This window comes from Nomia melanderi, chromosome 7, assembly GCF_051020985.1.
Source record: "Nomia melanderi isolate GNS246 chromosome 7, iyNomMela1, whole genome shotgun sequence".
Classification (NCBI taxonomy): domain Eukaryota; kingdom Metazoa; phylum Arthropoda; class Insecta; order Hymenoptera; family Halictidae; genus Nomia; species Nomia melanderi.
In genome coordinates, this window is record NC_135005.1 from 3,862,983 (window position 1) to 3,889,856 (window position 26,874).

Sequence of the window (26,874 nt, forward strand, 5' to 3'; positions counted from 1 at the left end):
ATGACGTGGTAGTCAAAGTGTTAATACTCGTGCACCGTTTGAATCATTTTTACCCAAGTACGAAGCATTGTTTTATTCCATGAGCACATTGCCCTACTACATGACACTTTCACAGCGTAATTAATTTTACTTGCATCCGCAGTGCTAGTAAAAGTAAGAGCATTTTGCATGCAACGTTCTTTTTTCATTTTTCGAGTTGAAGTAAAAAATCTAAAAAACGTGTGTTAATTAATTTTTGGATCATATGTTAGGTTTGTGAAATCCAGACTAAAATACAATATACTTCAACTTCCGTATGATAACTGTCCTGATCATACAATTAATAAATAATATATCAATCAACATCGAAATCATTAAAAAAATATTAAAAACGCTAATTTTCGATAATGATAAATAAAATATAAAATAAATATAACAAATATTATAAATGGAGTGTAGTAAGTAAAATATAATAATACGTCGTGTGTACAAGTAAAAAATTCAAACATGTTAAATTTGGATTGTCTAAATATTTTTATTTTAAAGATTATACTAGTTCAAACAGTTTTTGAAATCGTGCAGTTAACACTGTATCTAACGCTTATGATCAGCGCAGGCAGACACTCCCAAATGATCGACATAGTTTCCCTTTATAGTTTCTACTTGTAAAGCTCTATAACTGTAAAATCAAAGTATGAGGAAATCTCATTAAATTATTCTGATTTCTTTTGCTTTAAAACAGCGTAATTTTAATAGGTTGTCAGCTGTTAAGTATTCGAAATCTAAAAACCAATTAATAAGCTTGCTGTAGATAAAGCATTAAATTTGCGCAATCAAATAAAGAAAAAACCATATTGATAAGAAGGTGTTGGCTGAATGTATTAAGGAGCACTGTGGCTGACGACAATGTTAATGTGTAGTCACGAACATCGTGCAGGAATTTAATAATACGCACACGCGTGCAGAAACGGCCGGGAAATGATAATTGAACGAGTTAATTAGGAGCGACGCGAGACACGCGAGCTGTGCATACCACGAATAATTTCGAAATATCGTTGTCTTTTCGCGTCGTCCTCGAGGTGCGAGAAAAAGTTCCGTAGAAGAGGACGACATGCACTTCATGTTCAGTACGAAGCTTTCAACACGAGCTTTTACACAATCCTGTTCAATGTGAAAGCGAACCACTCGAAGAATGCTCGTACTTTGATGAAACTACAAAGTCACCCTTATTTTCCAATAAAAAGTTCACAGTACTAAGAAATTATTTGTTTAACACTAAATCTACGGACATTTATTGTACAGTTTATTCTACTGTTCCTAGAAAGGTTGATGTTCGTTCGTTTCGATCTAGGAAATTAGATGTTTAAAAATGTATTATTAGAAAACATATTCACATAATTGAATCAATCAAAATTGACCGAAATATTTAGCAAATAATGTTTATAAAATTCAGTATGAGTTAAATTGCCTCATCTCGTAAATCTAGTGTAAACTTCATTCATCACACTTTTGAACATTAGACACTTTCACGATAACATACTTTATGACTTTATCCTAACTCGTTCGCAACCAGCGTTTGTTTCAATAGAAATCTTCATAATAACAATATTTCATTAAAAGAAACCTATCGTTTTTATAAAATGAAAATAAAATCCAAGAAAAAAATCTTGTTAAATTCGCATAGGGTACACTATGAATTACGATTTTAGATAAAAACACACGTGAAAGTAATTTAATTTCTCTTATGCAAGACACAAAATGTTGAGCGTTACAAATATATGACGCTGGTCACGAAGATGTTAATATTCGATATTATAAACAAATTAAAAAAAGATTTTTATAGATTAAACTTTGATTTTATATTTTCGTAGTATGAATGACAACTTCATCGCTATGCCATACAATTATTATTTAATTTGCGGGGAAATTCTGTCACAATGGTCAATTACTTAAATTATACTTTGTCTAGAAAATAATTAACATACATAGTATTATAATAATAATGATACTGATATGGTAGATTTTTTATTTTCTTTTTCGTTATTTACAATATTTTCATTGCAAATTTTTAATTAACTTCTTTATAACGGTTCATATAATCTTTTTATTATAGGTCCTATAAATAATTACGTTAACTTTGTTTCAATCGAATTCCTGGAAAACCTATCACTTTCAAGGTTCACATTTTGCCCTAGATAAATCGCTCCTATTAGCATTCAAACCATTTTACCTCCCTTATTTATATCTCACACCTCAGGAAATACTTCTCTCGAGAAATGCTAAGTATGACTAGAATCTGGAAATTCCTGATTGTATCTCACACATCCGGGCTATACTTCATTGAACACCCCAGTTTCTTCCTCCACATATACAGGGTGAATCAGTAATTATTGGCTTGAAATTATTTCTGACAAAATCAAAATAAAAGTAAAACTGTTTGAAAAGTAATACCTAAAATTAATAACACATTGAAATAACAATAAAATGACTTAAATTCTGTGTTTTTATCCTTACACAGTGGTATTCTTCAAGATCAAATGAATAATCTACACTTATAATCAAGTTCAAAAGACAACTGCATTAATAGGCTTCAATTGAAATCGGTCACTCGTATATAAGATTGATACGTATCAACAAGTTGAAAATCAACATTTTGAACACGTACGTGGAAAAATAAAAATGCAAATCATGATTTGAGAATTCAAATACGTTCGCTAAGTACTTTAAAGATTTACCTTAAAAAACTTCAATGTAGACGTTATTAATTCATCTTATGGAACATTAACAAGATGGAAAGTCAAAAGTAAAATGATCAACTTAAGAAAAGTATGAAAGTAAACGTTATAAATCCCTTACTAATAGTATTTGTATTGTTTAAAATTTATTTGAATAACTCTAGTTAGCAGTTAGTGGCCCACCCTGTATAGTATTGCTAATTAAAGAGAAGTTCTATCGTGCAACGACATGAAACTGGTAAAGACAATAGGATCGAACACGTTAAATCGACCAAACTTCTTCTCTCTTTGTATTACGCCACTGACCCTGAAGCAAAATATTTCATTGAAACTCGCGGCGCGTAATAGGCTCCTAATAATTGTGCTTCGACCGGCGGTAGTTATTGACATAATCAAAGTGGTATGATTCAACAACGAAAGTCCAGAAATCAAATATTGGAAAATTACACATTCTGTGAGAGCATTCTTCACTGTTTCATAGAAATAATTGTTCGATATCATAAATTTAATCCTTTTGATGCTGACTGAAAGAATTTTACCTAAAATTGGTAACAGTAGTTACCAATAAAAAGACTTGTTGTTTGATCGTTAGTTTTATGTGAAGTACATAGTATGAAACATAAATAGAGTATTTTCAATTATTGGTAACAAAATTATTAATACCATAACATTAAATTAAGGCCCTTCGTACGCGAATCGTCGAGTCGCGTGAGAGACGCGTCAGCGTAGCGTAAGAAAAGACCTTCACTGTGTTTTGTTTACGGAATTAACCATCTATGGACCGAATTTTTGTTCATGATTATAACAAAATCTATGCAATACAAAATTAATAAATAGTCACATATGAATACAAATTGACAATGTATTCAACACTTTCAATAATTTTATCAAACGAATATATTTTGTAACTTTCAAGTTATAATGACGTTAAACTTTCACTCCTGAGTATATGAAAGTTTAAGTTAACTGATTACTTAATTTTATTCACCACTTTGAGTGCAGAATGAAATAAATCAACAAGATACCAATATACTGATATGTGACTTCAAAGTTACATGAGCCCACAGAAGGTTAAATTAATATTAACAGAAGTCTGAAAAAACAATACCCACAAAACTTATTATTACAAGAATAAAAATAGAAGCAGCCGTTTATAGAAATAGCAACTTAACGTCATCCAATGAACAACAAAATATTCTGTCAAATTGCATAGATCTTTTAGGATTAAATAAAAAAAATTATTCATCAATCACTACGGAATTTAATAGAAAGTGAAATCTATAAACAATTTTCTCAATTCGTGGAATATGTCATATGGGATTTCTCAAGAGAAATTCAACTACTTATAAAGTTTTATGAATTTATTTTGAATTAAAGTTCTCTCGCAACGCGGAAGTTATCGATGTTCGGGACTAAAAGGATTGAACAATCCTTTAAAATACGTTCTTTCAAGTAGTACTGAAAGAAAGGAGGTATTAAATAATTTTGTTATTAAATATGAATTTCGCAGTTCTTACTGCACAATTAAAAAATTCTTCTATGAACTCCATCACTTTAAGTAAAATTTTGTTTATTTTAAAAAATGAAAATAATAATTTTTTAAAAATTAAAGCTTAAAGTTCCTCTCAAAATGGCATTATTTATAAAATAATCTAATACATTTATCATAAATTTAAAATTCATTATGATTACGAAGAAACGATATTTTAAATTTAATACGAACAGCCAAACATTTGGATACGAGTAAAATTATAAATTACATTTTATTTTTGGTCCTGAATACTTTTCATTCCATTATATGTATAAAAAAAGCTTGAAATAATTTCAGAATATTAACATTTATTTCTTACATCTAACGGTCTGAAATATTAAAAAAAAAAAAACAATCTACATCAGAATTGTTAAAATGTGATGCTTCGTGAGACAAGAAATTAGCCTCTTACATTCGTCTCGAAATAAACTGTCTTTCAGTCGTTTTGTTTCACTTCGAGCAATTGATTTAAATGATCGAATCTCATTACGAATACCAAATAGCAATAAATAGATACAGGGAAAAAAATATATGCTTCTTGGAAAATATTAATAGCTCATTTAGTCCCTTAAAACTGAATCGATGACAGGATATCGTTTGGCCCAGTTTTCAGTAAACGGTGTTGTGATTGCCGGCCCACTAAATCAGGTTACTTGGTAAACATACGTATCGTGACTATAAAATTCCACGACCGATATTACCTTGATTCAAGTGAATCGATTTCCTACGGTACGATATAAAAATGCAATAGAGTGATTTATTTCAAATGGGCTATATAGATAAGCCATTCATTATACTGTAACTTCTCGTATCTGATCTTTATCATAGAGAAGTGAAGTTCTCATCTAGTTCAATGATTTTCAATAACAAATATAATAACGATTTGATTAAGTAAATATATAAATAGTTTATAAAGAAGTTTCTAATTAAATAATATTTATTTTACTTCGTTCATGAAGTATTTTTACTTTTAATCTAAATCAAACATCATTAGAAGGAAATCTTTCAACTTCAATATCTATTGAAACTAAAAAGTGTGAACTAAAAAAATATAAGATGATCGACATGAGAATTGTCGTTCACAGGTGAACTAAAATTCAAATATTCTCATGGATAAATAAATATTTAAGTTAATATAAAATCACAAATAAATCATTTTCTAATATTACAAAACTAGTCACAACGATTAAAATTCAGAAAACCTTTACCTTCGGTGCCGTGTCAAACTAGCGATGAAGACTCTACAACAATAAACCTGTAAATGGATTTAACAGATATAAGACAAATATCTGACATCATTCTAAGATACAAATATCTGTTCAAAGTTAAAAATCATTTTATACATTATAAAATATTTCAAAACTATTAACCCTTTGCACTCGAAACTTTTTCCACTGGACATATTCATCATTTTCTAATGAATTTCTAATGAAATTTTTGATGATATAAAACAGAAATGATATATGAATGAAGGATTACAACTATTTTATTTCAATATTTCATGTCGAATTATATTATGTAAAATTTAATATTAAATATAGAATTTTATAATTTTTCTATACCAAACCAAATGCCAACTGTGAGTCGCCTCTCTAGTGCAAAGGGTTAATCCAAACGCATTTGTCAATCCATATCCGAGGACTAGCGTTCGCTACTCCCCATTACATACACTTATATTTCACATACAACAAAATGAAAAAGAAAATTGGATTATAGTAGGTAATTCTTTGCAATAAATTTACCCCCGCAATAAATAAACAATTTCGAGAAATCATCAATAATATAAGTATCTTCTTGGGACTTCAATCAGGAAAGAAAATCGTAAAGCAAGAAGTTAATGGAGGGTACTCGTGGCATAGTTTCCTTTCAGAGGGACTCATTCGACGAGGATCCGCCAAAAGAGCAACAACCCCAGGTGAGGGAGGAGAAAAAAGCAACACAGCCCCGGCTCGCGATCGTTAACCACCGTGGAAACGGCTGTGGCCTGTCGACCGAGGAAACGCTGCCTTGGAGAACAGACATCCCCGGCTTGGCCCTGCCTGTCCTCGCATTGATTCACGATGCCGAGGAGGCCCACGACGTCCCGTTGACTGATCGCGAAAAGAGATGCCTGGCTGTGCCTATCGGAAATTTACACGACAAAAAGCGAAAGCTTCTCAAGACACGGAGCACACCGTCACGATCGTGAGTATGAGAATTATAACAATTCTTAGGGGCACCGGCAGAGATCCTATCGTTTTCTTCGAACAGACATGAATTTATCCCATTCGTCGATACAGAATCGATACATAGAATGAGTCTAAAAAGCATTGTCACACTAAATTTTTATTCGTAATAATTTTGCATAAGGAAAATAGTATATTGTTGCAATTTAAATTTTTCAGTATTTCGTCACTAACGAAATTAATAATTTATGATTTAAAAATAACACGAGGAAAATATCGAAATCATTAGAATAGTGGTCGACATGACAACCGATTTTTATATAGTAATATGTGATTTATTTATAAGAATTTATGTAAATATAATTTGATGAAAAAAAATCGTTTGTAACATATTTACTTATTAAATTTGACTGTTACAAATTAAATTAAATAAATTGTAGTTTTATAATCAACAAAACAATCTTTTTAAAATGAATGCGTTAGTAATTAATATACTAGAAGATGAATAGTAAAACATTAGGGAAATAGCTTGTGGTCGGTAAAAATATTAGTGGAAAATAAATTGCTAGTAATGTATCTATCTACAATAATTACGATTAAAATGAATTTAATTATATTAATTTAGCCACTTCCTATTCTTACTTACTTCAAAAGTGACCAGCATAACAGGTATATGCTTTCAAGTAGCCAAATCGTTTCCTTTTAATCTTGCAATGTGATTCATAAGCAGATAAGAACATCAAAAACTTATTAAAGAATGACTCATGGAATACCAAGAATTATGCTACCCTGTGTTTAATAACTTGGAGTGAAATTTAATTGATTCTGAGCTGCATTGTAACTGCAATTTCCTGTTACAAAGATGACTCAAATTCTAGGCAGAATTAACTTTTAACGCTAAATCATTCTACTTCTATTTCATTCTTCGATCGCGTGCACTTTCCTCTTGTTCATATATGTATCCCTTAAAAAATTGCTGGCACGATGCTGTTACGCTTATTAAAATGTGAAAATATAAATAAAACGAACGAAATAAAAGGAAGAAATAATATATATAAATACTCAAGATTTTGTAAGTTAAAAACAAAAATAGGGAATATACTGTGTTTATATTTTTCAGGAGTTAATTACAAGATTGTAAGTTTTATATATTTATAGTAGAAGTCGATTAATATTTAATTTGTGAATTTTAAAAGTCACTTTAAAGAAACATATATTCATATTAAAGAGAATACCGATTTGATTGTTCACAGGTTTTCTTTCGAACTTTTCAATAAGTTCATGTGAGAATCTGAGATTATTATAGTTATTTAATCTTCTAAACGATTTCAATCCCTACAAATATTTAGCCTTTCGTTTTAATATTTCTGCGTGACAAAAATCCTTTATTCGCGATTCTACTCGCTTGTGCGTCCAGTGGTACGGTAACAATTTTTGTATGTTTAACAGCACGGTTTCGATCGCACAAAAATTTATATGATATGGTACAATCGTACATTCGTTCATGATGTGAACGAATCATGAAAGAAGTGCATTAATAATCATCATAAAATGAAATCCTTTTTAGGCAGGGACTACGAAAACCACCGAACGATGACAAATCATTTCTTCGATTAGTTCGAGTAAAAATTACTTGCCATATCTTTATTCATTTAAGAAGTAGGATTTCATGGATATTTCTATTTTATTTTAGAGAAATGGAGAAACATATGATGTCGCCGAAAATAAAAGTACAAGAATCGCCAAGAATCGTTCCGCAGAAAATAGAAAATTTTACACAGCGTACGAAAAATTCCGGCAACAGTTCTCCGGGAGATGTATGATAAATATTTATCTAACGAAATAAATTTTTTGCAAAATTTGTCGTAGACTGATTATTAAAAGTTATAGGTGAAACATACATTTACAACGGCTTCAAAGGAGATCGTTCAACAAGTACAGCTAGCACCCACAGAACCGCAGTTTCAAACCAATAAAGAGAAGGAATGTTGGCATCTTTATCGGAAAATGTGTGATAAAGGAGTTTGCGTGTCTTTTGACACTGTTCTAAGGTTTGGATATTAATAAATAAATTTAAAATAAAAATAAAAATGTTGAATAAAGTACAATCAAACGATTATTATTAAAGTTTGTCGCTTATTCAATATACTTGCAGAGTATTTTATTTTAATTAAGCTACGTTGCAACTGTACAAAAATATCAAAATTATTAATAGTGTTAAAAATCTATGTCGAATGAAATGTGGGGCAAAAGGGGTATTTGCGCCCAAGAATAAATCTTAACAACTAAAAATATTTCAAACATTTTAAAATTACAGAAACTTTCTTTTTCTATGGGCACATTTTTTATTTGTTTTCAGAAAAGCTGTCGATTATATTATTGAATAAAACTTCTAAATGTACTTTCTAATAATTGATAAATAAGTATTTAAAGTTTTTTAAACAAAAAAAATACTCTTACTTAATCAAATAGACCATTTAAAAAAATAATACTAATCATTAAATGTTTAGTGCATCGCTATTTACGATATGATCTTTGTTTTTAATCGAAAATATTTTTTGATATCACTCGTTTATGACGCAGTAGTATTGAAAAAATATGCACCTTAGATATGTAAAATGTCGTAAACTATATGTGTTACGTACATCAGTATTTTAAATTAAAAAAGGTCATTCTATTTTTCAGAGGTATGCTTACACCGACAGAATATCGATTAAGGCAGAAAGAACTATTCCAGGGCTCATAACAAACCACAGAATTATAGGATGATCACTTCATCTACTCGTACAAGTTCCTCATGGTGCTCGTGTAATAAACCGATACTACATTTATTCAAATACTTCGTATAGTATGAATGCGTTTACCTTACCAGTAACGCCGAAGTATGTTCCAAAACGAAAATGGTACTCAATAACAAATGTGAATAGCGATCTGAGCTCGTAGAGAAAAATATAGCCCAGTATTGTATTCTCAGATTCTAGATGCGAGTTGTATAGGACACGTGAAAAGACTTTACATCCTTAACGAACAAAATATCCGAATTAGATCTACCGAGTTTTAGAACGTACATATACCTACATACTGACTGCCTATTTTTTAGACCATTTACTGACACAAAATCTACTACAGTACCATAAAAATTAATCTAGTCTTACGAAGAAACAATACGATACGAACTTGATAGATGTTGCTGTTAATTATTGCACAGTTTGAAATATTTAAGAGTCGAACGGCACCCTGAATATTTTAGATAAAGATGGAACCGATTGCTATAGAATTATCATGTATTTGAAATTTTATATGACGTTTATGAATTGTTCCTTTGTATGGCAATGTATGGTTTAATAAAACACTTAAACTGTTGTTAATAACGTTTAATATTTTAGTATCATACTTATAATTAATATTTTTAATGTGTAATAATACAATATTTATTTATATTAAGGGTTTTTTATGTATTCCGTTATTTTCGTTTGTTTCTTTTGTTTTCATATTAAATACAAATCTTTTATTTAATATTTTAAACTCATATTCTTCAAAAGAAAAATACAAAGTACTACGGGGCATCGAACGTTAAGGTACACTACTGTACGTTCTGCTAAGTGATTGTCAATTTGACAGATATTGGTTAGTGTTTTGCAAAGTACACGAAATCACGTGATGGTGGTTTGGTTTAAACCTATGGTAGGATGACCTGCACTCATAATATTCCTTTGGTGTCATGACATACACGACTAATGATGTCTTTACCAAGGAAGCATGGGAACAAGGTTAACATCGATTATAAAGCACGGCTCGAACATAAATTATATCTGGTATGTTTCTTAATGAATGGAGGTTAATCACTCAGCTCATCTGTATTATAAGTAACCTTGAATTTTTTGCCATTCGTGCTCTTATCTGAGCAGAATAACAGCATTTTACTATTTTATTACTATATTTCAAACTATTTGAGGAACTGTCAAACGTTTACTGTTGATTTAACTTTTTGAATTCACTGATAACAAGATTTTTAATTAAAGTAAAACTATTATCTAGAAATAATAAGAAAATTATGTATCAATGATACGGCTATTCTGCACATAATTAACATTAATATTAAAATGTGTGATTGTCATTTTTTTTATTACAATAGGCAAGAGAAAATCCAGAACCAATATTTGATGTATCAGAATGCGCTTTAAAGAATGTCCCCTCTGGCATTTATTCATTATGTAAAGTATTCAGAAAAAAAGTGCTATGGATGCATAATAATAAATTGACTTCACTTTCGGGTGGAGGTGCCTTAAGTGATTTGTCTTTACTTGTTGTCTTAGATATACATGGAAATGAAATTACCAACTTACCGCCAGATATAATGTGTCTTTCTTCACTCAAGGTATATATAATTAAAATATGTACGTATATGTAATATATAAATAATAAATTATAATGTACTATTGCACATGCTCTAGGAACTTTATCTGCAAGACAACAATATAAGAAAACTGCCAAATGAAATAGTACATTTAAGTAAATTGACAACATTAAATATTGCAAAAAATAATTTGAAACAATTGCCGGAGGCAATCGGTAAACTGAAACTTCTAACTATATTAAACATAAGCCAAAATAAATCTCTTCAAAAACTTCCTAAATCATTGGGTTATGCACAACAGTTGACGGAATTCAACATTGATGGATTAAACCTGTCTTATCCACCTAAAGATATTTTAAATGGAGGCACAATAGTAATTATAGCATTTTTAGCAAACGAGAGTGGTACAGAATATTCACCAGAAGAGTCTGTTTCAGAAGCAGAATTATCCAGAGATATAAGTTCTGAGGATATGCACACAATGTATCATAATAAAAATAATGATGTACAGGTACTACCCCACTTTACAGGACTGTAAATTTTGATGTTGTATTTGCACAGTGTGTCTTAAATGTTTTTATTTACACTTTTAGGCAGCATTACAGAAGCTAGAACAAATGAAGGCATGTGGATGCTTTTTTTATTCTATTATGCTTTCAAATTATCTCCCTGCACATTTAATATTATTTATTGTGAGATTCAATTTTAATTTATTGCGTGTTAAAAAATTAAACAGTTTATTGTACACATTCATATTATTTTAATACATTTAAACAACGCTTAATTTTGCTTCAATTGTTTTAAAATACATATGCCTATAACAATAATGCATTAGAAGAAAATGAATTAATTGTATTAAGCAGTTACATAACATAATGATGAGTTTATCATTGCAGGAACATCGACAAAGCGCATTACTAGCAGTGGAGAAAACTATTAGACAACAACAAGAATATGAAATTGGAGTTCAATCTGTGCTAAAAGAACACAAGAAAAAGGTACATAAGATTCAACATATTGTTGTAAATAAAATTAAATTTATTGTTTCTTATCATATAATATTTCTATTTTTAGCTTCTGAAGGATCTTGCTTTACAGCAAACACAATTAGAACAAGAATTAGAAAAAGTTCAGCAAGAAAGGGATTCTAACAGAGCACGTTTACTTTCCTACATTTATAATGGTATATTTAAAATATAATAAAAGTGCTTCTTTAATACAGCTTCATTTTTTAATTTTTCTTTCAGCTGAAAAAGAAGCAGATAATGTTATTAAAGAATTTTTAAATAATAGCGAAGCAGAAAGACAAACTCAAGCTGAATTACTTGAACGAGAAAAACAAGAAGAAATGCAAATACTGTCCTCTTGTCATTCTGAACAATTTTTATTTCGTACCAAAGATACACTTTGTATGTATGAAATACTTCTAATGCTGAATACAACTTATTTATGCAACTAAATATTTACGTATATTTTCATAGTATCAATGGAAAAATTACTGGAAGAAGAACTTCACAGAACCAGAAAGTTGGAAGAACATAGTAAATATAGAGATTATGCTGCACAATCGTTGCTCACATTGTTCGTAAATCATTGATAATAATACTTCCAAATTTCATGAAATTAAAGATTTAACTTGTTACATTAAAAATATTATAAAATTTTCAGAGAAGTAAGAAATAATGATCATTTAGCACAGATAGTACAAAATCAAGAGAAAAACAGACAAAATTTAGTTGATACATTAAGACAAGATGAAGTCTTACAAAAAGCTGCTGTTGCAGCATTATTGGAACGTAGTGATACACGTTGTTGGAGTATTGTGCAACAAGTTAACTTGGTGCAATCACAATTAGCTGCTCTAACAAACATTGAATTAGAGAAAAGGAGACTAGAAATCAATCAACAACTTGTATGTATTATCAATAATTATTAAATTCATATTTTATAATATTTACTATAAATCTTTCGTAATTTTATGCAATAGAACGAAATAGCAGAAAAAAGAGTGGCCTTGAGCTCTATTCTAGTAAGTTTGTTAGAACAACAGAAAACCAGAAGAGATCAGCTCTTAGAAACAATCAATAATATAGAACAGCAACGCTGTATTAGCGTAAGTATAACTTTTCACTCTGCTTCTATTATGTTAACAATCAATATAAAACTATACTTTTATTTTTAAAGAATTCTAGAAGAAAAAGTCAGTTTTGGTTGATGCAATATCAATCTCTAATGGAAGCACGCCCTCAAGGTTTATTAGAGATGTTAGAACCTACACTAGTACGACATGTTGCAATAGCTGGAGCATTACACTGTTTACCATTTTTAGCTTCCTTACCATCGTTACTTCCAGATCTTAGCGATGAACAATTAAAAAGTGTACGCCGAACAAACTTTTTTATAAAGTATGCAGTTAATAATTGTCATAATTTAAATCATACATTTTTTGTATATTATAGATTGGAATACATTGCGAAAATGATCGTGCTGCTATAAGACTTGCAGTTGAAAATTACATGGAAGAAGTCAAATTTCATGAATTCAAAACACCTGTAACACCTTCTGCACCACCTGACGAAGCGTGCACGAGTTCCAATTACCAAGAACATAACGCCATTCAGAGTATTAATACAGCTGAATGTGTAATTTGCCTTGATTTACAAGTAAGCACAATTTTCATATCAGTTAGATATTCGTATAATAAAATCAAGTATTATTGAATTTTATATATGACCCTGTACTTCTTATAGTGTGAAGTAATTTTTCTACCATGTGGACATCTCTGTTGCTGTTCAGGTTGTGCAAATATGGTTTCATCAGGTTGTCCAATGTGTAGAAGTGTTATAGAATGCAAAGTTCATGTTGTAAAGCCTTGAAACGTGAATAATGCTTTTTGTATATAACTTTACTTAGTTTACTTATTCTTAATATTTTGTTATCGATAATATACGTTTACTGTTTAAGAATTTGTACGAAGATAACTAAGTATGATAGTATATTCACATATGTTAGCTATTCCCATTTACAAAACAAACATTCCTTCAAAAATATGAATTTACACTTATCTGATGCAACTGCTTTTTAATTATACAGTGTGGGACATAAATGAATACTATAACATTTGAGCTGGTTCTGATAATGTAACAAAAAACGTTTTAAATGAAAGATTTATTTGTATAAAATATTCTTCGTTGGATACCAATAAACTTTCATTTGAAAGAATTTTTTTGTTAAATTATCAATAACCAATTAAAAAATGATGATTCATTCACAATTCAAGTTGCATACTTTTTTTCATGTTTTATTTTTACGTTCTCTTCGAAATTTTTATTTAAATAATTTTTTTAAAGACAGTATTATCATATTAGGTATATTGATTTAAAAACCTTAGCTTTTTGGGTATATCTGTGCCATAATAATATTACTTTATATTAGTGATATATTATCATCGTATTTAAAAATGATTTTAATTGTTTGTTTTATATATAAAATATACCAAATATTTTAAAGGAACCTGATAGATCAAATTGCATTTATTAACACTTAACTACAAATATCAATTTTTATATAAAACAGTCACTGACATATCCACATATGTAATAGCCTTACAAATATCATAAGAAACATTTTAATCGGTTAAAAGTGGTTGAGAGTTAATAATGCAAAAGGCAAGTTAGCAAACAAGCTTTTATAAGTGATAGAAGTGAATTTTTATAAAGAACTTTCTTATATAAATGCAGTATCTTAAAAATGTCCACTAATAAAGTATCGACATTTTATTGACTTATGTGTATTGTTCATGAAAAAATTGTTAAAATAAAACAAAATACGTATAAAATGTTTTAAATAATGTTTATCAGTCTAGGTTTTTTACAAAAATAAGCATCAAAGAAAGTTTATTAAATAAATGAACATTGTTTATAATGGTAAGAATATTTTTGTACTAATATATTTTATCTTTTATTTAGTAGTAATAAATAAGATATGACAAACATTTTAGACTTATGTATTATTTATGTAAAATAGGTGAATTAGTGTAGAATTTTTGTTTTCACTTTTATACATAATAATATTTAATACATATCAAAAAACCATAACTTCCCTGCCTCCGTCTTCTTCTTCTATCACATCATCTTCATCTTTTTTCTGTTGCTTTTTCTTTGATGTTGCATCTTTCTTTTCCTTTTGAGCTTTACGGAAATTTTCTAACGATTCTTGCAATGGATCAATAAACTGATCAAATTCAATATCGTTCATTGCCTGAATTACATCTTGGCCACTTATTGTTTTTCGATTTCCTTTTTTCGCAATTATATTTGCGGAGGATGTTAAATATAATATAAAAATTGAAGATGCTTTTGCTACAGCTGTTCTAGCATCTTTAGCAATTGTAACTCCTTCTGGTAAAGCTTCCTTTATAATTCTTGTTACAACAGCATTTGGTAAATTGAGATCTTCAAGTCGTTCTGCCATTGGATTTCTTAACTATTTTTTTCTATAGAAACGTAAAATCATTGATAATATAATTTCTAAAACAAACGAAGTTGTTTGTATATGGTTTCATGTTATAAGGTTATGCTTCAGCGTGTATAAAGAACGTAGAAGATTACAAAAACGTAAAATTATTAAATGAATTACCTTGTTATAAAACTGTTGTGTAAACAAACTTGTCAATATGATAAAGTAAATTAAATGTGTATTAAAATGAAAAGTTAATGACTTTTGATAAAATCTTCCTTATTTCCCGCCAACACATCCAATTGCGAATACATACGAAACAAATTGTAAACAATGTATAATAATAATACCAATATAAATATATTACTAAAATATCGTACAAATCCAAAAATTGGTCACTAGTACTTGTGTCATTAAACGTCAATAAGAAATATCAACAAATACGTGTTTGATTTAAAGCCAAAAATATCACTCATAAATTGTATTGTCACTATACTTCAATATTGCATTCCTAGTTATGTATGTAGGTACCTAGTTACTTTACTAATGGTATATTACTGCGCTCATCATATAATCTAGAAACTAAATCTCTTCAAGCTCATTATATATACTTCACCTAATATACATTAATTTTAAAATTGTTTTTTAGAAATAAAATAAAATATAGCTTTCTATTAAAACGGGACTTTCTATTAAAATAGGACTTAAAAAGTATCGTTTAATGTTTAATATTATAAAGGTTCATAAATTAAACAAATTTTCTCGCATTTAAGTTCAATTGCACCTCAATCTGTATACGTTTTTCTGACTTTAATTTGTGTTTTAAATGAACAATAATTTAATGATTTGCAAAGATTTGAATATTCATAAATATATTTACTACTACTGCTGAATACACAGTTAATAATAAATATAGTGATATGATTATGAAGTTGACAGTCATACAATATTGATAAGATAACAAAACCTTTGCAATGTTCCATTGCATATTTTATAGGAATATTTAAAATAATTAAAACATACTCTAGTGAACACAATGCTTACGTATTTATTCACACCATATTGTGTTCCGAAAAACACCAGAAGAAATGGAATTTCCATTTATAAGATGAGATGTTCTTCATAATAGTATATTCAGAATATCATTATTTTTTACATTACTATTGTTATCAATGTAAAAAGAGAGGGATTTTTTTTAATTAAAAATTGGATATTCAAACGAGTTTATACCTGGTAGCATAGATTTGTATCATAGATGGGAATGCCGTTTTTCATAACGTTTCTTGCAAGGTAAGAGTGGGGTGAACAAGTATTGTATTCAGCAGTATACATTGACAAATCTTGTCTAAGATAGTCTGAAAAATCTGTCGTCAGTTGTCAAGTGACATTCCAAATCAATTTGCCCCCCGATCTGACAGCTTCGCTATCACATTTATCGAATTCAAAGGCACTTAACGAAAACACCATTCGGAAAAGAATGTCAAAAATCGAAGAAGGAAATGCTCATATACGGCAAGCTGAGAAAAGGTACTGTCACTGCAAAATGACACTTCGTAAAACATTATGTCAACAATTACTTCGATGTTCGTACAATTTTTATATGAAATCGATAATATGTATTTTTAGTGAAGTAAGAATCACTTAATTTCTAAAGATTCGTTTGACATAAGGTAAATGTATGTTGCAGCTTAAAAACATCTCTGTTAAAATGGAGACGTGACTTCGAAGTTGCGGCCGATGAATATACGAGTGCAGGTAAAATGTACAATACATATGTATTAAATATATTAATTATATTTAACATTTGTTCTTTATTTTTTATTTTAGCAACTTGCTTCAGGATAGCAAAGTCCTATGAACAATGCAAAGAATGTTTGATGAAATCTGCTGATTGTTATAAAGAAAATAGATCGTATCCTTTTTATACTTATTTTTTTGTATTAAAATATTTAAAACTATTATTATTTCTTTTGCACATATATTAGAGTTATTTATTCCTTAACTTCAATTGTATAAAAGATGGTTCCATGCTGCAAAGTAAGTTCTTTAAAATTTGAGTTATATTATATTTTACAGATAATATCAAATTAAAAATTTTAGGAATATCGAACAAGCTATGTTAATATGCAAAGAAATGGGAGACATTTCAGAAGTACCAAAATTGGCACACAGTGCATGTTGCTTATATCAAGTGCATGGGTCACCTGATTCTGGTGCAAGTGTACTGGATAAAGCAGGAAAGATAGTGGAGGCTACTCAACCACAACAAGCATTAGAACTGTTTAAGAGAGCTGCTAATATAGCAATGGTAAGAAATTACTTTATATAAATAGTGAAAATACAATTGTAAGTTGTGCAATTTTTTTTTAAATGAAGGCTGAGGATAGTCCACGCCAAGCAGCAGAGTACATGAGCAAAGTGGCAAGATTATTAGTAAAATTGCAAATGTACGATGAGGCTGCAGATGCAATCCGCAGTGAAATTGGAATGCATCAACAAATAGATCATGCACCATCTGTGGGAAGATTAACAGTAGCATTGGTATTAGTTCAGTTAGCTCGAGGTGATCAAGTAGCAGCTGAAAAGGCTTTTAAGGAGTGGGGAAATTATTGTGAAGCTCCAGAGGTACTGAGTACATGTTTCAAAAATTATAAATTTATTAACTAACCTTAAATGTATTTATGCTTAGGTTCACACACTAGAAACGCTATTAGAGGCCTATGACAATGAGGATGCAGATGCTGCAAAAGCAGCTTTAAGCAGCCCTTTTATAAAGCATATGGATGTTGAATATGCAAAGCTTGCTAGAGGTTTACCTCTACCACAACAACAATATGCTATACCTCCACCAGGAGTTAGGGCAAATGCAGCTGAGTCATATTCATCTCCTAATGCGACAAAGTTATTGGATGAAACTGCTAATGACGGCCAAGTACGTTATTCGTGCATTCTTAATGTTCTATGTAAAAAGTATTATGATATAACTTGGACAATAAGATTATTATAATTTATAATTTAAATAACTGTTTAGAGCACAAGTAATAATGTACCAGAAAATACCACTCAGAAACCATCAGAAGATACTGTTCAGAAAGACTTAGAACAACTAGCGCTCTCAAAAGATGCAAAAGAAGAAGATGACGAAGATGAAGAGGGTATTTGTTAAAATCAATGTAATTTATATTTAAAAACAAACAAACTTTATTTTATGGAAGGTACTATATCATGTTATCCCAGAGACATATTTAATGCCTATGAAAACATTCTTTGCAGGCAAGCTTATTATATATATATGTATATATATATAATAATTGTTAATCTAAAATTTGTTATATAATTCATTGCACACTTATTGGCTTGGTAAAAAGATTAACAAAATCTCAAAGAAAATTTCACAAAGTATGTTACTCTTAGAAGTATTTTCAGAAATATGATATTTATAAAAAGATTTCACTTATTTAAAACTACTGTCATATTGAATATTTTAAATATAGTTTTCTGTGTAAATTTAAAAAATACTCCAACATAAAATAATAATATAACACGTATGCATTTATGTTTTATAGAATATACGAAACAAAGGAATGTCAGAAACGAACTTTTCATGCATAAATTGTTCATATACTAATGTTAGCTTTGTAAATATTATGTTTTCTAGTTTTCATAGAACACCTGCTATATAAGTCAACATACCATTGCAACAACATGTGAGTTGTAAAAATATATATAGTAAAATAAACTGTTATTGCAAATAAATTGATAATGTATCTGACACCTCCATTTATAGACACGTCAAGAAAGAGGTTATGTATATCCGATGTAAATATATAGAATTATAATACAGAATTTTTAACTTACAAGTCTCAAGTATCAGTCTAGGTCACTGTTTTTCTAAATAAAAATCTTCAAATAAGTACAGCAAAATTTTTAACGTAGCACATTCACATTACACAGATATGTTACATTTAAATGTAGTCTTTCACTAGTTCGTTTTTAAAAGATTACCGCGAAATTGTATATATTACAATCGGTGACAACAAAACGCATAGTTCAAAATATTTTAACTCGATATAATCTCATAAATTTAGAGAGATATAGTTATTATATCAAATAAAATATTTAAATGAAATTACAGATAATTATGAAACAAATTAAAATTTATAATTTTAATATGTACAATATAGTACTTGAAAAATTAAAAATTAAATGATTATACTATTATTTATATTAGTACGTATATATGATTAGGGAATATAATATGCGTGAATTAAATTAAATATATATTTAATAACATTTTTTAACTACATATTAATACATTTTTAAAATTTTAGCGCGCGAACAACGACTCCCTTGTTACTCAAGCAATGGTCAAACACTGTAGATAGGAAACTGTTTCAAATGAAGAAATAATTGTAATAAAAAAATAGGTAGCATTCAAATTCAAACTCTATCGATAGATTTACATAAAATAGAATTAAAGATAATATCTTAGTGTTTGTAATTTACATTTTATTAACGTTCCGCTTATTAATCTGTTCACTGTTGAGTGACTGTGAACTACGCTTTAAGTCTATCGTCGCGAAATCAATATCATAGTGGCTCTTAGAGAGGCGTGTTTGCGCACGAACATTAAAATCGAATAAATAGTCGTCTGCAGGAAGAGTCGAAGCAGACGTCACAATACACCACGACGTCGTGGTAGCATAACACTTTGAAGCGCGAGCAAGTGTCAATTCGATTATTGTCATCATTCCCGTGAGTATCGGTGCTTCTATTAAGATCGCTCGGAATTTCTACCGATGATCGACAAATCGTTCATACGTATTTCTGTGGTTGCCGTGAGGCGGCGAGAAAGGCCACCTCTTTAAATTAAAAGAAGGAATGACGCTGGAGAATCCGTTCTTTGTCGTCAAGGAGTAAGTAAAAATTTTCTCCTGCCACAATAATTTCAAACACTATTTCAGCAATTGCACAAGTTGTTTATAATACGACTGTATCAATATTGAGAAATTCATACGATTGTCAAATTCGAACTTTTGTTATCTCTTGTGATATTGTTGTACATACACATCGATCTCTTAAGAACAGTTGTGAGCTGAATTACAAAGAAACCTTACTTTTAAAGGTTTTCAACTACATTTAGGCTTATACAATAATTATTGGTACATGTTTTGAAAAAAATTTAAATCTTATCATAATACGCCTCAATTGTAGATATTTCAAATCTTATCTTTTTTTTCATACATTTGTTCACTTATTTTATTCACTTTTTTTATCAGAAATATCGATAAACCTTTTCGCAAGACTTAGTGTTACTTTTTCAATTTTATTAATTTAAAGTATTATTCAATATTTCATAAAAGTGTTAACTATATATTTCAGTGTATAACATAGTAATACCAATGTATTAATTTTATTTGTAGATATATTTTTATTTATATAATTCGCCATTTTTTACTTATCTGACATGAATATTTCTCGTATAAAGTGATAGCGAATGATCAATCGATATTTTTAAAAATCAAAACACGATAATTTATCGAGTCGCGACGACGCATTCAACAACTACTGCCAGGTTACCATGGATGGTTATTATTGTGTACATAATGAAAATAATGTTATTCAGTTTAAGAAGAAAGAAGTTCTATTAAAAAAGTAACATTATCTCATATTTAATAAAATATTTCTGTGATTACATAATACTTGCATAAGATGTTTATAGGATTTATATAAAGTTCGTATTTATAAGAGCATATGTTACTAACAGAAATTTATTAAAGACATGACATTAATTATGGAGTAATTCATTTTAAAAAAGAAATAATACGTTGTTTTTATCAAATAACTATTGTTTTTACTATATATTATTTTCAATTTTATTTTTCCTATTTTAGCGAAGTCTGTAAAGCGCTAAATAAAAATCGCGGTTTATATGGACGCTGGACAGAATTGCAAGATGTTATTGTCACGAGTCCAACGAGTGGAGGAATCCCCATCTCACGTGACGAATTAGAGTGGACTACTACAGAATTACGGAAAGCTCTACGTTCGATTGAATGGGATCTCGATGATCTGGAAGATACAATCTATATCCTTTAATATGTATGCCTCCGATACATAGCGCATCGTAACTTGTGTTGTTGGTATTACAATTGTTTAGCTCAGCGGAATTACCATTTAATACTTTTATACTTTCATTTCTTCAAAAATAAGTTAGATATAACGGTAGGACGTTGAGTTGAAATTATTTCCCGATCGGTTTTGGCGCGTATTTCAAATTATACTCTATGTGTTCTATATTATTCTTAACTTACATATATATTTATTTATACGTATCGTAGAAAAAAACCCAACAAAGTTTAAGATAGATAATAAGGAGTTAACAGTTCAACGAAGTTTTATTGAACAAGCGCGAGAAGAAGTGAAGGTAATACAAATATATATAGTATTAATAATATATAATTTTACTCCACTTATATATATTTTTTTTTCGCGAATTATGTGTAATTTCGATTTTTTTTTTATAAAGCTATCCAAGTGTTATTTAAGAATAAAATAATATATAATTCATTTAACAAATAATTTGTTGTAGATCATGAAGGATAAAATGAATTTAAGTAGAGGTCGGGATCGTGACAGTACAGCAAGGCAGGTTCGTAATAATTCCATGTTATATAAATTATTATATTTATAGTTTTTAACTATAGAAATGCATGAAAATATTATTTTACATTTTACTTATTTCTTTTTAAATACACGAGTAAGTTCAGAAATTAACTTGCGTTAGTTGTTCATTGTCACTAAATACTACTAAAGAAGTAAGTGTAAAGGTATAATTACCCGTAATTAATGCCACGGAAGTTTCTAATACGTCTAATTAATTTAAAAACAAGCATGTAACTGTTATGCGAATCATTTGTGATTCGCGTATTCAAATTTCGCTCGCAAAATAAAGTTGTGCACTGTCGCGACATCTGTACAAAGCTGTCAAATTGCCGATATGTAATGCTAATCAGTTCTGAACATTTAGTCGTAGCAGTGTTGTTAAAAGTGATTAAGAGCTAGGTTTATTTTTTTTTATTTACGGTACGTTTTGCTTTTATAGTTTTACGAATAAATACGCGGTTAGATGGAATATAACAGAAATATATTATAAAAAGTCCACTGGAGAAAGAAATGGTTTACACGGTAAATCAATACTTCTTATTATTAATCATATAAAGCCAGTTCACAAAGAATCATTTCTTTTATGTAGTGATAATACATAAAATATAAATACATTTATCGGTTTGTTAGTAAAATAATTTTGGTTTAATAACATTTTTTAGTCGCCATGTTAAGTAATCATTTTTTAAAGGCTATATAATTTTATTGTTTATGTCACAGCCGCTTTTGGACAATAGTCCTGCCCGTGTTCCTGTCAACCATGGTACAACTAAATATAGTAAATTGGAAAATGAAATTGATAGTCCTAATAGGCAGTTTTTGGGAGATACATTGCAACAGCAAAATGAGATGATAAGACAACAAGACGAACAATTAGACATGATTGGAGAAAGTATTGGAACACTTAAAACAGTATCTAGGCAAATCAATACTGAATTAGATGAACAAGCAGTGTAAGTAGGATAAATAATAATGTTAACTGAATATAATCAAATTATTTTACAAGTAAAACTATATTTAATTAAAAATTTCTTTTTATGTTTCAGTATGCTAGATGAATTTGGTAATGAGTTAGAGGTGACAGATTCTAAGTTGGATGCAACAATGAAAAAAATGGCCAAAGTTCTTCATATGAGTAATGGTAACTATAATAATTACATTCCTGCTCCTACTACTGCAACATCTAGTGTTTCTGATCTTGCCTCTAAACCTTCTTCTCTATCATCCTTATCAAGTACAATAACTAACTGTTTTTTATGTTCTGGAGATTAAAAAAGTACTATCAAAGATTCACCATAATTATTCAGTACAATGTATAAAATAGAAATATTATTTTTGCATTTCGTTACTCTGTTATTTTTTTTGTCTAAATTCATTTAAACATATTTATATTATTAATTATGCCTTATTATATTTAATTTTCATCTAGCGTGATATCAATAATTTTACATTTACTGAAAAATTATGGGACTTCTAAAGAAATCTGCTATTGGTCATTCATTTTATCTTTGAAATAACATTGCATATTAGTTTCACCAATGGATAATTCTTCTTTTCTTCACACTTTACAAACTAATTGATTTTAATATTTAGCACTATTGCACTTTAACTCTTTATTTATTAATTTAATTGATACATGACAAAACCAAAGAGTAAGTTATTGGAGGGTAGAAGTCTCATTAAATTTGAAATAAAATTTCAAGAAGAGATTTAAAATGATTATTTTATTTAATCAATAAATATTAAAATAAATTTTTTATAATATTTACTACACTAGCTTTCTATGTATTTCTTCTGAAGAAATACTTCTATTTTACTAATTTAATAATACTCGTATATTGTTTGAAATATTTTCACATGTGTCTAACTAATTAACAAAAAAACTTAAGTAATTGAATTTTCAAGAGAATGTTAATGGTATAGTAAAAGTATGTTATGACCATAAAATAAAAGTAAAAGTTAGTACAAATATTTAGTAGTAATCATTACCTGACTATTAAAATATTCCTCTGCTATAGTTTTTCTTTAAATATTTGAACTACAATATTTTGCAGTAATTTCAATAAATCTATCAAGTTTGGAAATTTATATTTCAATTCTCGTTTTTCATATATATTCTCTCAATTTATTCGTTAACGTTACATTCATTTAGACAGTACAAGTTATGAAAGCATTATATCTATTTATGCTTTCATTATAATACAAAGAAGAAAAAATAATGACTAATTTTGTATGTAAATGATTGTTGGAACCTATGGAAAAAGTTGATCATTTACAAAAATCTGTTTATTTTAACATGGTAAATGTAAGAAATGTAGGATAAAAATGGACCAGATATAGTCAGAGCAAAGTTAATTATTAGCTTCAACTACACCTATTCAAGTATAGTTAAAATACTAATTATGTATGTAGTAAAATAGGCACTAATAGGTGTAATATATTGCCATTCAATGATAGTATTAATAAAAACATGTTGAAACATTGTATATCAAAAAATCTGTAGGTAAATAACAGATTATATTTAAGTACATCATTTACATATGGATTAAAAAATTATATGCCAAATATTGTAAGGCAAGTGTCAAAAACTAGGAAAAGTAGCACAAGTCACTTGTGCTTGGGAAAATTTTAATGTACACCTCTAGACATATATGCATAGTGCAATAGAAAACCATTTTGAAGATGATTTGAAATCTCTGATACTTCTACTTCCAATGTACACAACATGTGATATTACCATATTAATTGATATGTAGATAAAAATAGATTAGTACACAGTATTGTGGAATACACATGGTATTGCGAAATTACCAGTCAGATTATGTGTGCATTGAATGTAAATGAAACTATATTGTTTGGAAAAAGAAAATGTTTAAAAACACGGGAGGAAAAACATGTAAAAACACTTATTTGTACGTATGATAGCTGCTGCTGATCGATTGTTTGTCAATGCGAACGATTGTTCACATAGTAGAAGATTGTTCACGAATGCTATGATATTTAACGACCGCAAATAATTTGAGGTTCCACTATAGAAAGATTACAGTTCAGAATTAGAAAAAGAAACAATGAAACTTAGGTAATGAAACGTTTATTCCAATGTTAGAAGAGTGTTATTAATATAATGTTGTTGTGAATTCATACCAGAACAGAAATTGTTTATTCTAGTATGTAATTAAAACTTAAAAGGAAAAGATATACTTTATTATTTCTCATAAATGACCAATTGTGAAAACAGATACTGATGAATAAAATTTACGACTTTATTTATACTGTACATGTTACTATAAAGTACCACAAATTCCTAATCCAGAAAGCTGTTTAAATAACAATTATAGTTACAGTAGTAAGTTTATATATATAAGATCTTGTTATATTAAATTCTGTGCTTGAGAGAAATTAACTTGCATAATATTATTTAATTTTAATTAAAGAATAATTTATCAAGTATTTTATTTCAATTGTATTTTTTGTATTTAATTTATGCTAGTTTGTGATAGAAGACCTCTCAATCATAGAATATAATCTTTTCCACTTAGAATATGTTTGTGAATGCGCGTTTATAAATTTGTTATTTTTTTAAATTTTAGCTTATATCTGTTTGTATGAAAATAATTTTTATGCGCATATGTCTGCAGTTTAACGACCATTAATGTACATGACAGTTATTGTTTTTTAAGCTTTTGTGATTCGTGTTCATTTAATGTACGAATAATCATTTGATATATTAAAATTATTTAAAATATTGATTCTTTGCACTCTAAATTTTCCGTTTAAATGGAAATCAAAAGAATAATGTTTGTTTATACGTAAATTATTTTTATTCGATAACATTCGATTTATAAAACATTGAGTGCAAAGTGTCAATACAGAGTTTATAAAGTTGTTACAAAATGTTTGTTAAAGGAGTGCATGTTAAAATTAATGTACAATGTTCATCGTTTGAAGAAGGGCCAAATATATAAGCACTGATTTTTTCGAATACGATATTCAATTCGCTGATTCAATTTTATCGTCGTTCAATGAACGCCAATAAAATCATGTGATTCTAACGACTTTTTTTATAAGTGACGCATGTGATGTTACTTTCCGTTTGTTTTAGATCGGAGGCAATGGGTAGCCATTGGAGTGTTGACAGCTATATTGGTGTTTCTAATTATTTTGTTTATAATTAAGTAAACCGTTTTATGTCTTAGCTCCCCTAAGAATTATTGGTTCTTCTTTATAGCATTTAGATGAATGTGTTAAATTCTGATTTAATAACAAATTATTGATAGCGGTATTTTATGATGGATTACAATAAATATTTACAATTATTATATTTTTGACGGGGTTTTTCATAAATTTCCCTCCTCTAAGGTAATTAAAAAGTTATTTAAAGCAGTGATATTGTTTGTTCAAACTTCAACTTTCCTCATAACTTTTTAAAGTGGTGAAGATGATTATCTATGATTAAGTTTTGTTCCTCCACGTGTTAACGGCGGGTAAGGCCCGCGAAGAGCGGCAAAATTATGGCCCGCAAAGGTTTGCAGCGAATTAGAATTGTAGTAGCCTACCAGTGATTGTGGCGAGATAAATCATTATTTGACGATTTTTGTGCACCATTTGATTTATAAGTTTTTTTGAAGAGCGTCTTTCCTTCGAGTTTGAAGTTTTACGTATTTTGATAGGTTTTCACCCTGAAGGGGTAGGCCATCGTAGAGACACCTCCACGACTCAGTGGTGGAGGAATACTCTCCTTTAGGGTGAAACTGTTGCGTATGTGACCGCGTTCCTGGCGATCAGGAGTCGCCAAGTAAAAGCGGACTCATGCGGCGACTGAAATCTTCAGCATGTGTTAAATAAGTTTGCAAGAAACCGTAATCAATTCTCCCGAAAGTTATAAACGAAAAATCACGATACAGAACTATGAGCAACTGTCTGTCGCTGCAAGAAGGGCAGAAATTTAGAAAACCTTTAATAGCCTTTTCCTCCTCGTCTCGT

General features: G+C 29.0%; 5 protein-coding genes across 15 annotated transcripts in view; 4 read left to right on the plus strand and 1 right to left on the minus strand.

Moving 5' to 3' along the window:
• The window catches only part of LOC116424341 (DNA polymerase epsilon subunit 3-like), a 38,368-nt gene extending 19,074 nt beyond the window's left edge, over window positions 1-19,294 (minus strand). Inside the window, exons 1-2 of one of the 5 annotated variants that reach the window (XM_076369531.1) lie at window positions 19,084-19,247; window positions 14,647-15,262 (exon numbers count right to left, since the gene is read on the minus strand). In XM_076369531.1, the coding sequence (XP_076225646.1) occupies window positions 14,851-15,240 (390 nt within the window). In that variant the 5' untranslated portion in view covers window positions 15,241-15,262; window positions 19,084-19,247 and the 3' untranslated portion in view covers window positions 14,647-14,850. Of the gene's footprint in view, window positions 1-14,646; window positions 15,297-15,405; window positions 15,755-18,918; window positions 19,035-19,083 lie in introns of those variants that run through there. The other 4 variants (XM_031970635.2, XM_031970634.2, XM_031970633.2 and 1 more) reach the window with 4 other exon arrangements.
• LOC116424339 (uncharacterized) lies at window positions 3,085-9,767 on the plus strand. The gene is made up of 5 exons (XM_076369533.1): window positions 3,085-3,168; window positions 6,105-6,429; window positions 8,104-8,227; window positions 8,301-8,461; window positions 9,096-9,767. Exons 1-5 carry the CDS (start codon window positions 3,117-3,119, stop codon window positions 9,154-9,156), a joined length of 723 nt encoding a protein of 240 aa, XP_076225648.1. The 5' UTR covers window positions 3,085-3,116; the 3' UTR covers window positions 9,157-9,767.
• LOC116424342 (E3 ubiquitin-protein ligase LRSAM1) lies at window positions 9,984-15,027 on the plus strand. Of its 4 annotated transcripts, XM_031970622.2 has the most exons (14): window positions 9,984-10,225; window positions 10,546-10,624; window positions 10,727-10,788; window positions 10,865-11,278; window positions 11,361-11,390; window positions 11,664-11,765; window positions 11,842-11,950; window positions 12,015-12,176; window positions 12,249-12,348; window positions 12,436-12,679; window positions 12,755-12,880; window positions 12,952-13,146; window positions 13,227-13,430; window positions 13,518-15,027. In XM_031970622.2, the coding sequence occupies exons 1-14, from the start codon at window positions 10,148-10,150 to the stop codon at window positions 13,641-13,643; spliced, it is 2,031 nt and encodes a 676-aa protein (XP_031826482.2). In that variant the 5' UTR covers window positions 9,984-10,147; the 3' UTR covers window positions 13,644-15,027. The 4 variants fall into 4 exon arrangements, with proteins under 4 accessions (XP_031826482.2, XP_031826480.2, XP_031826481.2 ...); XM_031970620.2 differs by having other exon boundaries at window positions 10,546-10,788; XM_031970623.2 differs by lacking the exon at window positions 10,546-10,624 and having other exon boundaries at window positions 9,991-10,225.
• On the plus strand, window positions 16,495-18,978 carry LOC116424344 (gamma-soluble NSF attachment protein). The gene is made up of 8 exons (XM_031970627.2): window positions 16,495-16,752; window positions 16,913-16,980; window positions 17,053-17,137; window positions 17,245-17,262; window positions 17,326-17,533; window positions 17,602-17,850; window positions 17,915-18,157; window positions 18,257-18,978. Exons 1-8 carry the CDS (start codon window positions 16,703-16,705, stop codon window positions 18,389-18,391), a joined length of 1,056 nt encoding a protein of 351 aa, XP_031826487.1. The 5' UTR covers window positions 16,495-16,702; the 3' UTR covers window positions 18,392-18,978.
• A 536-nt stretch (window positions 19,295-19,830) lies between the features above and the next one.
• On the plus strand, window positions 19,831-26,212 carry LOC116424345 (syntaxin-6). Of its 4 annotated transcripts, none has more exons than XM_031970632.1 (7): window positions 19,831-20,141; window positions 21,120-21,313; window positions 21,558-21,652; window positions 21,818-21,877; window positions 22,612-22,844; window positions 22,938-23,032; window positions 25,994-26,212. In XM_031970632.1, exons 1-7 carry the CDS (start codon window positions 20,107-20,109, stop codon window positions 26,068-26,070), a joined length of 789 nt encoding a protein of 262 aa, XP_031826492.1. In that variant the 5' UTR covers window positions 19,831-20,106; the 3' UTR covers window positions 26,071-26,212. The 4 variants fall into 4 exon arrangements, with proteins under 4 accessions (XP_031826492.1, XP_031826490.1, XP_031826491.1 ...); XM_031970631.2 differs by lacking the exon at window positions 19,831-20,141 and adding an exon at window positions 20,659-20,880; XM_031970630.1 differs by lacking the exon at window positions 25,994-26,212 and having other exon boundaries at window positions 22,938-25,157.
• The last annotated feature ends 662 nt before the right edge of the window (window positions 26,213-26,874 follow it).

What these genes read in the sequence shown, in the direction of transcription:
- LOC116424342 (XM_031970620.2), top strand. Translation starts at nt 10,148, where the DNA reads ATGATGTCTTTACCAAGGAAGCATGGGAACAAGGTTAACATCGATTAT. An exon ending in AACAGCAACGCTGTATTAGC is followed by an intron (nt 12,881 to 12,951) that starts GTAAGTATAACT and finishes TTATTTTTAAAG; the next exon opens with AATTCTAGAAGAAAAAGTCA. An exon ending in GCGATGAACAATTAAAAAGT is followed by an intron (nt 13,147 to 13,226) that starts GTACGCCGAACA and finishes TGTATATTATAG; the next exon opens with ATTGGAATACATTGCGAAAA.
- LOC116424344 (XM_031970627.2), top strand. Translation starts at nt 16,703, where the DNA reads ATGTCAAAAATCGAAGAAGGAAATGCTCATATACGGCAAGCTGAGAAA. An exon ending in ATACGGCAAGCTGAGAAAAG is followed by an intron (nt 16,753 to 16,912) that starts GTACTGTCACTG and finishes TGTATGTTGCAG; the next exon opens with CTTAAAAACATCTCTGTTAA. An exon ending in CGATGAATATACGAGTGCAG is followed by an intron (nt 16,981 to 17,052) that starts GTAAAATGTACA and finishes TTTTTATTTTAG; the next exon opens with CAACTTGCTTCAGGATAGCA.
- LOC116424345 (XM_031970628.2), top strand. Translation starts at nt 20,807, where the DNA reads ATGGATGGTTATTATTGTGTACATAATGAAAATAATGTTATTCAGTTT. An exon ending in AAAGAAGTTCTATTAAAAAA is followed by an intron (nt 20,881 to 21,119) that starts GTAACATTATCT and finishes TTCCTATTTTAG; the next exon opens with CGAAGTCTGTAAAGCGCTAA. An exon ending in GAATTAGATGAACAAGCAGT is followed by an intron (nt 22,845 to 22,937) that starts GTAAGTAGGATA and finishes TTTATGTTTCAG; the next exon opens with TATGCTAGATGAATTTGGTA.
- LOC116424339 (XM_076369533.1), top strand. Translation starts at nt 3,117, where the DNA reads ATGATTCAACAACGAAAGTCCAGAAATCAAATATTGGAAAATTACACA. An exon ending in GCAACAGTTCTCCGGGAGAT is followed by an intron (nt 8,228 to 8,300) that starts GTATGATAAATA and finishes TAAAAGTTATAG; the next exon opens with GTGAAACATACATTTACAAC. An exon ending in TCTTTTGACACTGTTCTAAG is followed by an intron (nt 8,462 to 9,095) that starts GTTTGGATATTA and finishes TCTATTTTTCAG; the next exon opens with AGGTATGCTTACACCGACAG.